The sequence below is a fragment of the Helianthus annuus genome, chromosome 12 (assembly GCF_002127325.2).
Source record: "Helianthus annuus cultivar XRQ/B chromosome 12, HanXRQr2.0-SUNRISE, whole genome shotgun sequence".
NCBI lineage: Eukaryota > Viridiplantae > Streptophyta > Magnoliopsida > Asterales > Asteraceae > Helianthus > Helianthus annuus.
This window is the reverse complement of record NC_035444.2, coordinates 120,062,884-120,074,046: the sequence shown is the minus strand read 5'-3', so window position 1 is coordinate 120,074,046 and position 11,163 is coordinate 120,062,884. Positions and strand designations below refer to the sequence as shown.

Sequence of the window (11,163 nt, the reverse complement as noted above, 5' to 3'; positions counted from 1 at the left end):
TAAAGTTGCAATTTTATTAGTTAAGTGATGGAAGATTTGCAATTTTAATTTTGAATTGGGTAAATATGCAAGAAATATGCAATTGACCCTAAACTTTTTTTATCTTTTATTGTGTGAGAAGAATTAAGGTATCCAACTTCAACTCCCTGATCAAATTTTATGTTGATTTTTATCTATATAAAAGCAAAACTAAAAACCAAAAGAAAGTAAAAAAAAATATCAAGTAACAAATAGCAAATTATAAAATCAAACCCGATCTAAATAGCAAAAACAATGTTAGACTGATCAATATAAATCAAACTCGACCCTAAATAATCATTTAATCAGTGAAGCGTGGGTTCAACTCTGAGAATATAGTTTAACATGCTCAGTTTGATGTGATTAAGGTATCATTGCAAAAAAAAGAAACAGCAGTATTTTCTCATCCCAACAACAAAGCTGAAAGTATCTCTCCCATGGTCTTGTCCGAAGATTCGCCTTCGTTTTCGACTTCGACCCCCGACTCCAGCACAGCTGCATCAAGTACTAGTTTCCTTTTTGCAATCTCGTACACATTCTCATCAACGGTGTCTTTTGTTACCAACCTTTAAGAAAAAGATATCATCACATATGAGCAAATATAGTTAGCAATTCGGTTGGGATGTTCTATCTTTATCAAGTCAAATGGTTAAACGTGTCCATGAGCTGAATCCGAACATGAGTTTTCGTGAGTTTTCGACTTAAACACAACCTGTTTAGCTAAAGGTTCGTCCCAAAACTGATCAGAACCTGTTTAGACTAACCCAAATCCACGAATTTCATGTAAGGTCTGTGTCATGTCAAAAATTCACGTCCCTAAGATTTGATTGCAAGTCTTTTGTAAATGTTTCGCAGTTTTTATTAATTAATAGAACTATAGAAAAAAAACCCCTAGATACAGAATCTGTTTGTGGCCGGTCCAACCCATTTTGGCATACCGACCCACCAGTTTTTGGCACATATAGAAAAGGAAGCAAGAGAAATGAACCTGTAAATAGTAACAGGTTTGGTTTGACCAATGCGATGACAACGATCTTCGGCTTGACGGTCAATTTGAGGGTTAAAATCCATGTCATGTATGATGACGGTATCAGCTCCAGTCAAATTCAGACCCTGCCCTCCAGCTCTTGTGGAGAGCAAGCATGCATTTATAGAGGTATCATTATTGAATGTGTCCACAATTGTTTGCCTTTCTGTTACCTGGGTACTGCCATCAAGACGTCTGTAGGTAACCCCAATTACATCTAGAGCCCACTCTAAGATGTCAAGCATTGAGGTCCATTGACTAAAAATAAGAACCCGATGCCCACCATCAACAAGTGTAGGCAGAAATCCAGCCAAAGCCTGCAAGCATTGTAATTAATTAATTAATATTCTGCTCTGCTTTTTTTTAAGAGGAAATAAATTAGATTTCATGAATATACCCGGCACTTTCCAGAATCCAGAACATGCTCATCTGAAAGATTTTCCGAATTACCATCACCATGATAAAGCAAAAGCTGTAACGTACGTAACAAATGAAAACTATCAGTTAGGGCTCCCATAACAAAATAACCATCTTACAACCGTCGTTCAAGAGTAATGTTAGGGAGTTGAAGCTTTTAGAGTGTTTGTCAAATTCTGATAATTTAGTAACAGTTTGTGAAAAAAAAGGGTGAGGGAAATAGATTTTACTTGAATATGAGAGCAAAAGTCTCTTATTAGGTTATAATAAAATGAGTAGGGACGTAGTGAGCCAAGCTACTAGAGAACGCCTAGCTGAAAGCGAGAATCAAGATGAGATCAAGCCTATATTGGAGCGTGTACAATAAACGAGCTCTAGCCTGAGCTTCGTCGAGAGCTTGATTAGACTTGCGAGCCTAAACAAGTTTATTATTTTTATAATATAAAAATATATAATTCCAAAATAAATAATATTAAATATCTAACGATAATAAAATAATAAATTATACACATCATGTTCTATAAACATATTTCAACTCTAGATAAACAGAAAATATTAACTACACATACAAACAACGAAAAAACAGTTAAACCATAGTTATTAAAGGCGTTAGGTGCACTCAAGGCGCATAGGTCTCGCCCATAGTTATCGATAGCGAATAGCGACAAATAGCGACGAGATACCTATATGCTACGTAGCGATAGCGACGAATTAGCGCCCGCTATTTTGTGTTTAGCGATAAGGTAGTTAAAAATTTAAGAAATAAAAAATAGCTAATTGTAATTTTTTTTTATATATATATAATGTTAATTTTATACTTTTTATGTATAGATTTTGAAGTTTAAGGATCAAATGTAAATTAGTGATGATAGAGGGGGTTAAATGTTAAAATACACAAACTATACACTTTTATGTAATTTTTTATAAGTTTTAGGGACTATATGTTAACTAGTGAAAAGATAGAGGGGTTAAAGGTTAAAATCCAAAAGATCATTTAACCCTAAAAAGCGCCGCTCTTATTCTTCTTCTCTTCTTCTTCCTGACTTGAGACTGCAGCCGCTCTTTTTCTTCTTCTCTTCTTCTTCCTGACTTCCGGTAGGTTTCCGGCAGAAATTACAGCACCGGAGCCGGAATTCGTGGTCGGAATCCTGCTACAATGACGCTATTTTCCCGCTTTTCAGGCGCTACAGCAACTTAGCGCTCATCTACCTATTTGCATCGCTATTCGCTATTGCGCCCGCAATGGTCGCAATTGATAACTATGGTCTCGCCTGTGGCCTAGGCGCAAGGCGCAAAAAGAGCGCGGGCCTGAGAAAAAAAAAGCGCACAACAAAAAAAACTTAAAATATTTTTATATAATAGAAAATCAATACTATTCTTCAAATAAAACAAAACTAAAAGCTATTATATGACATTTTCTATCGTCTATTTAGTACCAAAAGTTATAAATGCTTGTTTATAAGTGTAGAAAAATAGTTTTCGTTAGATAAAAGTAGAAAATCTAGTTGGAATCTTGCCAGAATTTTACGAATTTGGCCGGAAACTCTCCAGAATCTAGGAATCTCACTGGAATATGCGCATGAACCATCACCTAAAGAATTAAAGCGCAATTGCCTCGCCTTGCTAGGAAATTGGGCCTAGGCACAAGAGGCGATGGCTTTTAACAACTATGAGTTAAACAATAAATGAGACAACCGAGCTCGAGCTTTAGACATTAGACAATGATCTCGAAACGAGCTGAACTTGGGCTCAAGCTCAAATATGTTGAGTGAGGTGAGTTCAAGCTTAATTGGGGGTTGGCTCATTTACACACCCTTATTAGGAATTAGTAAAAAATGATATTTTAGTTTCTCTTCAAATAACTAGTTTTGTCGTAGTTGATATGAAACTGACAATTTGACACCGAAGTAACCAAATAATTAAAAGCAGATTATGCAACCATCTAAACATTAAAATCCGATAACTGCTAATTATAGTCGCAAAAACTAGCTACAAAAGAAGATCCAAACACCCTGCCAAACGGTATAACTTTTCACTTTAGCACACGTATTTGTCGGTCTTTTTTATGACAATACAAGTGTGGTACTGTATATGCATTTCTGCAAGGTGCATACCAATTTCTACATCCATCTTTAATGGAACGGGAAAAAAATAATAATAAAACCTTTTACAAGAAACAAACAATGAACTCTTAAAAGACTCAAAAGAAAGTTATACAATTAGTTGTAGAAAAGGTGCATACCAATTTCTACATCCATCTTTAAGGCTGTCTACATCTACCCTCCTCAGACCCTACCTTAGCTTTGCTCTATGTTGTCAAAAGCGCGCGCCTAGGCGCCCGGGCGCAGCGAGGCGCACCTATAGCGCCTGGTAGTAGCCTAGGCGCAAAAATGGGCTCTTTTTGAAAAAACGCTGCAGAGGCGCCAAAAAGCACGTGCCCAGGCGCAAAAACTGTGTGCTGAGGCGCAGCATAAGCAGAAAAAAAAACAAAAGGTAATGCACAAAAAAAAGAAACCAAGCGCGTGCAAAAACCGCCTCATGCGGGGCCCGGGTTTTCGGAACTGCATTCGTGTCCGCAGGACGTGCGGGCACGCACGAGTTCAACCAAATTCCAGCTCAGAAAACTCATTTTTGCACCCCTCCCCCCCCCCCCCTGCGCGCGGGTAGGACTTGTGGTAAAACATGTCATAAGGCTACAATGAAGTAGTAAAGGCTTTACCTTATAAACAACCACTCACTTTGTTCCCACACCAATGTGAGACAAAGTATTTACCACCTTTTAAGACTTTTTTATTCACACCCCCAAAACTTACAACATATAAGTCCTAAACTTTTGCTACTAACTATTAGCTACATGATCTTAAATGGCATAAATAATAGTTTTTTTAATTTTATATGTGGAATCTTATTTATTTTCAAAGCATAACATATTTTTTATATTTTTTTTCTCTATGTGCGCTTTACTTAAAAAACCCACGCTTTTTTTGCGCCTTGCGCCTAGGCTCCCGGCGAGGCCGATGCGCCTCGCCTGCGCCTTGCGTCTTTGACAACATAGGCTTTGCTATTGGTGGGATTTACTGAGTATGATGATGATGATGAATATAATTTGAAAAATATGAACTCATGAATGACAAATATAATATAATATAACATTCTTTAATCAACGTGCAATTAATGTGGCATGATTCATCTAGAGCTTTTTTTGGGTAAAATTGAACAAAACTTGGATGTTTACTTGAAGAATACAACCCCATAACAATTAATGGGATATGACTTGTATAGAAACAAAACTCTGGTAGGCTATGAGGGTGGGTGATGAATGGGCTAAAAATAAATAAAGAAATAAAAATGAAGGGCCATAACTGAAATACCAGACAGTGAGTGAACAAAATTGACAAAAGAAACCATTTTAAGCAGGTGAAATAGTTACCCTGTGAATAGAAAAGTCGTTGTAACTCTTAAGCTCTTCAATTACTCTGTCCAAGGTACATTCATCACCAAATACACCTCTGGGATGTAACATTTTAGCAAATCGAACAACATCCTTATCTGTGTATATGCGCCTCACCAGTAATGGATGATTTGCAATCTGGCAGGAAAAAAAACGTAGTTCTATGAAAAAGCATCCTTAATGTTAACTATTTTATAAAAAAAGGTTACAAATGTAAAAACCTTTCTGAACTGAACAAAATAATTTGAAATCTGCCGGCGAGGAAGATGAGCAGACTTGGCCATACGAGCATGTGCAGCTGCACGATAATCCTGAATGGCTTCTTGATAAGCGTTTCCCTGTTCCTTTTCCATGTGAACATATTCAACCTAGCATAAAACATGTCATACATACGAATATATATAAAAGACGCATTTAAAATTTTTATATTAAATAATCATCATCATCATCATCACCATACTCAGTAAATCCCACCAATAGCAAAGCAAAGGTAGGGTCTGAGGAGGGTAAGATATAGACAGCCTTACCTCTACCCCGTAGGAATAGAGAGGTTGCTTCCAGTGAGACCCCTGGCTCGATAGTAGTTTTGCATCAAGCCTTGGACATAAGGCACATAACACTCAGCAATCGGGACAAAGACCGATTAGTGCATGTATCCTTTTGTCTTTCAGCTATCAACGCCACCACATGATGCATGATTAACCATCCTCAGCTTTTAACGTTATTTTTCACGAAATTAGTAAAATAACGTTAAAATTAGTGCCCTTTCACTTTTGTCCCCCGATGGCCCACATATATATACATTATATTCGCATACCGCAAGCGGGTCGTAATACAAAATACACTGAAGCATTTTGCACACTAGATGATATAAGTTTAATTTGAGCTGCTATCAGTTAAGAAACGCTGAGAGTTTAAGATATAAAGAGATATTTATGAATGGGACAATTTGTGTTATGTTTTATCTTGAACAGGTAAAATAGTAAAATAAAATAAAATATAACGTAACTTAACAGAAACAGATTAAAAATAGCACAAAGTCCCAGGTCAATTTTATTTAAATACAAAAATCATTATTCAAATAATATAACTTTTATGACCATATTTCACACACTAATAGCATAAAATCAAGGGCGTAGCTTTGTGGGGGCGGGAGGGGGCGACCGACCCCCCGAACTTTTCACTCAGTAGTGGAGAGTATGTAGTTTTTGTATAGAAATTTTTGGGTATATACGTTTTTGACCCCCCCGGTTTTATAGAAATTTTTGGTATATACGTGTTCGACCCCTCGGTCGGAAATCTCAAAAAACTAACTATGTTGTCCATGATAGAAAACTATCTTCTAGTGGATGGAGAATAACATACTTAATCTTCTTATTAGATAGAGAATAGTAAATAATTAGCATACCCTTTGAACCTTTGGAACTAACTGCTGCATAACGTCTGATTTCAAGCGTCTTAGAATAAACGGGCCCAATATTGACTTCATCCGAGCAATCAATTCTGTGTCTTCCGCGTTTAACAGCTTTTTCAAGTCAACATCTTCTGTTTCAAATAAATCAGGCATCATGAACTCCAACAACGACCATAGCTCCTGCAATCAAAACAATATATCAACAAACCAAAAAACTAAACTTTATTATTATCTTAAGAAAAAACTGTAGAAATAAAGCATACATGCAAATCATTCTGCAAAGGAGTCCCTGTAAGCATTAAACGCTGATTAGCATTTCTTGCAACAGACATCAAGTTTTTCCATCTGTAGCTGTTCTTATCCTTTAAAGCATGAGCCTCATCCATCAAAACACAACTCCATTTCCAACGTTTCAGGACTTTGCGGTCATCTTTCTGTTGTGCACTGTAAACAGAATCTTAGAAACCAGAACAAAAAGTTTAAACCAAAATGGGTTGTCCATTGACCTGACATACTTTAATACTGTTTCCAAAATTTAATAATTAGAAAATATAACTAACTAGTATTTTGACCCGACTCGTTTTCGAACAAAATTTACGCCAAAACGTAGACCAACTGAAAACACACATGAAAATAAGCAAGAAAACGTGTTATATTTGACCTAACTCGTCACCGAGAAAATTTACGTCAAAACGCAAACCAACTTGGATTTATAAGGAAACTTACTTTAAAAAAAGTGCGTAAAAAAATAGAGTTTTTAACGTTAAAGAATGGTACCACGCGCTGCGGTGGAGTCGAAACATAAAGTAACTCGAATCTATACCATCTAGTGAAAACATTTTATATTTGACCCGACTCGTTTCCAAACAAAACGCAGACCAACCAAATACGTACATAAAGGTAAGCACGAAAACATATTATAGTTGACCCGTGTACATAAATATAAGCACCTAAAACTCAAGGGGGGTCAAAATGAAATTTTATAAAGTTTTTAGAAAGCTGAGGGGTTGTAAGTGGCAATGCTAGAAGTTGAAGGGTTAAACACGCAAAAAGAAAAAAAATACCCTGGGTTGGATGGCATTGCTGTAAATTTGGCAAAGAAAAACAATAAAAAATAGAGGTTGTGTCTTAGGTGCTATTCCTAAATCCTAAGACACCCTCTTTTGTTATATTAATACAGATGAGTGCAAAGGTGAAATTATTTCAATAACAGCCGATAGAACATGATAACTTGTATAAGTAGATGGAGAAAAATTGCTTTAATGAGGAACCACTAACCTGTGTCGTTCAAAAAGGGAGTAACATACGAGAATGACATTGAACGGGGGTGGCATTCGACTTTTGGATAGAGAGTTCAAGAGTTTAGAATGAGCTGATCTTCCAGCTCCATGGTATTGAAGAACGGTAAATGAAGGACACCATTTTTTAAGTTCTCGTTCCCAGTTTTCCAAAACAGAAGCAGGACATACGATCAAATGAGGTCCCGGGTCATCTTCCAAGTGGTTCAACAGAGTAAGATATGTTATCGCCTAATTACAGATCAAAACAACAGTAAATGAAAAACATATCATTTCGCTATCTGCACAAACATAAATTCAAACAATCATACCTGAATAGTCTTACCAAGTCCCATCTCATCTGCCAATATTGCTGAACAATAAAATAAAAAAATATCACAGACAACATTAGACAAATGAAATGGATGCCATCTTATATGACTCTCATACAGTAAAGGTGTAAATATCTAAAATAAAAGCAAGAGCATATCATCATCATCACTCAGTAAATCCCACCAATAGCAAAGCTAAGGTAAGGTCTGGAGGGTAAGAAGTAGACAGCCTTACCTCTACCCCGTAGGAATAGAGAGGCTGCTTCCAGTGAGAACCCCCGGCTCCAATTTCCATAGTAGTTTTGCATCAAGCCTTGGACCTAAGGCACATATCACTCAGCAATCGGGACAGACCAATTGGTGCATGTACCTCCGTCTCTTTCGGCTATCAACGCCACCACATGATGCATGATTAACCGTCCCCCGTTTTTAACGTTATTTTCATGATAGTAGTATAATAAAGTTGAAATTAGTGCAATTTCACTTTTCCCCCTAAGCGTCCACGCATATATATACATTATATGCGCACACCGCAAGCGGGGCAATAATAAAAAAAACAAGAGCATACGCAACGTATAAACTTCTTCACTCATTATATGCCAACATAAAAAAAGGACTTGGGATCCAGAACAACAGACAACTACTGGTCGATCAACTAGACTAATGTCGAACTCATTTAAGAGTAGACTCATTGTACTGCACCTAACTAAGCCAATAGAAACTTTATAAACTGACATATCCCTTTCTTAGGAAAGAATTTCAAGTACACTAACGTATATAATTCAAGTGGGCATACGGGATCATGACAACTTTCAATGACATAACAAGCAAATTCTGCGATGAAGTGGCACACCAAGAGATAAGTCCACTTAGATGTATGGAATCTTTATAACTATATACTTAAAAAGCATTTTCATGCTCCTCGTCCTACTCGACTAACACGATACACATGAAAGATGTTGGGATTAATTATCACCCAGCAAAAGTTTATGAACAATAAACTTAAAAGTTAAAACTTACCAAAATCTTAACGTACAAGGTTAAGAGACAGCTTACAGAAACACAAAGAAAATACAATATCTCGCTTGAAATTTATGTCTTATCTGAATGTTTTCAACAATGATATGTGGCGATCTTAGAAAGCAATACCAACTACTGATTTTGATGGCCCGAAATTCAGACTTAGCTACTTGTTGCGTGGGTCAAAATCATGGGTAACATATGCATATGACTTTGAACACATGATAATCCAATTGTGTACATTAACATACTAAAAAAAGGTGAAGCTTATGCTGAAAAACTTGTGTAAATAAAGTAAGAAAGCTACCTCCTGCAACTTTCTTCCTGTACAAAAGCATGAGGAAATTGACACCAACAAGCTGGTAGGGTTTAAGAAGAGGTTGAAATCCAGAATCCCCAGCTCCACATGCTTCACATATATCATCCTATATAAGATTGAATAGATATATATATTACTTGTGTGGAGTAAAGTGAATGAGAGAGAGAGTAGTGGTAAGGTAACTGACATGAGTGACGATTCTGAGAGAGGAAGCGTCAACTTCAGCATACGCATGAGCAGAAGAAGATGATGATGATGACCCGTAGAGGTCACTCCGTAGTTGAGCAGATATCTGGGCGCACTTGTGCAACGCTTTTCCAACAACATCATCATTCTCTCCTCCGTCATATTCATCTTCATCGTCATCGTCGTCGTCGTCATCAATTACAAACCTCCGGCCGCGGCTGGCAATGGTGGTGGAGGGAGGCTGTTCAAAGTCATCGTCCTCCAAAACCTCCTCGTGCTGCGGCTGGTGGTTGATGATTTCAACACAGTCAGAGGAGTCGGAGGAAGTAGAGGTTCGGGCTCTGAAAGCGAAAGACTCGATTCGCGGTGGTGCTTTAGAAGCAGAGGAGGAGGGTGGTGGTTTGGTGAGGATTCGGGAGGAATCGAAGTCGTGATTGGACCACTCCTCGTCTGATATTTCGATTGACTCTAACCCTCGCTTCATTGGATTGGAACGGAGGAAGACGAAGAAGAAGATGAAATGGCGTCGCCTTGGATTTCTCTCTCTCCCTACTTCTAGCCCCCTTTTTTCCAACAAGGGGTGTTTTCATCCATGCCTCATAAATTCTTAAATTTGTGAAATCTTTCTCAATTTAAAGAATTAGAATTTATAGAATTAGGTTATCACTCGGAATTGGCCATTAAAAAAACGTCATCTCTCGAAATTACTTACCGGGTTAGAGAAAGTTGTTTGTATTAAAAAGTTTGTCGAGTTAGAGAAAGTTGCTTGTATTAAAGCGTTAAGCCATGAGGTGTATTCTAACATCTAGGGTCTGTTTGGTATGGGGTAATGGAATAGGCGAAGGAATGGGATGGACGAGGTAATGGAATGAACGAGGGAATGCAATTGATCATTACCATTCCATGTCTTGTTTGGTTACCACCATGTGTAAATGAAATGAATTATTACTGTGTATGGTTTAGTGGTAAGAAAAACGAAGGAATAAAATTAGCGGTGAGTGGTGGTGGCGGTGGTCGATGGTAGTGATTGTGGGTGGTTATAGGTGGCAGTGGTGGCGATGGGTGGTGGTGGTGGCGGGGGGTGGCGATGCGGCGGCGACGGCGGCCGTTGGTGGTGGGTGGCAGTGGAGGAGGTGGTGGGTGGCGACGGTGAGTGGCGTTGGCGGTTGGTCGTGGCGGTGGGTGGTAACGGTGGCGGGTGGGTGGGTGGGTGGCGGCGGCAGCGGCGGCTGTCGGGGTGGCGGGTTGCGAGTGGCGGCGATGGCATCGGTGATGGGTGGTGGGTGGTGGTGGTGGTGGGTTGTGGCGAAGGTGGTGGGTTGTGGTTGTAACACTCAACTTTTATAAACACAAAGTCTTATCGACTAGATAAGACTAATCATTACTTAGTTTAACCAAAACATTTACATTATCCTTGACTTAGTACTTACGAGTTTATCAATCTTTCAAAAACTACATTAGGATACATAAGTATCCCTTCTATTACAAAAGTTTTACTTATGACTAAACAAGACAAAAGTTGCGGAACTAGATCTTGAATGTATTTGGTTCGGGAGCCTTGACTCGATCATCATCCGCGTGCTTGACATACCTAAAGCTGGAAAATTTGAAAAATATTAGTGTTAGAATCCTTAGGAAATACGCATAATCGAAACTATGCTTAAAAACGGATTCGATTTACTATGATATACAAAATTTAACA

General features: G+C 38.0%; 1 protein-coding gene across 1 annotated transcript; it reads right to left on the bottom strand.

Annotated features, from left to right (window-relative positions):
* Positions 1-241: 241 nt before the first annotated feature.
* Positions 242-10,081, bottom strand: LOC110895790 (protein CHROMATIN REMODELING 19). Its single transcript, XM_022143144.2, has 11 exons — positions 9,463-10,081; positions 9,264-9,381; positions 7,937-7,977; positions 7,606-7,856; positions 6,591-6,771; positions 6,322-6,507; positions 5,135-5,281; positions 4,893-5,051; positions 1,443-1,517; positions 1,007-1,362; positions 242-584 (listed from the first exon to the last, which is right to left on the bottom strand). The coding sequence occupies exons 1-11, from the start codon at positions 9,943-9,945 to the stop codon at positions 422-424; spliced, it is 2,160 nt and encodes a 719-aa protein (XP_021998836.1). The 5' UTR covers positions 9,946-10,081; the 3' UTR covers positions 242-421.
* Positions 10,082-11,163: the final 1,082 nt, after the last annotated feature.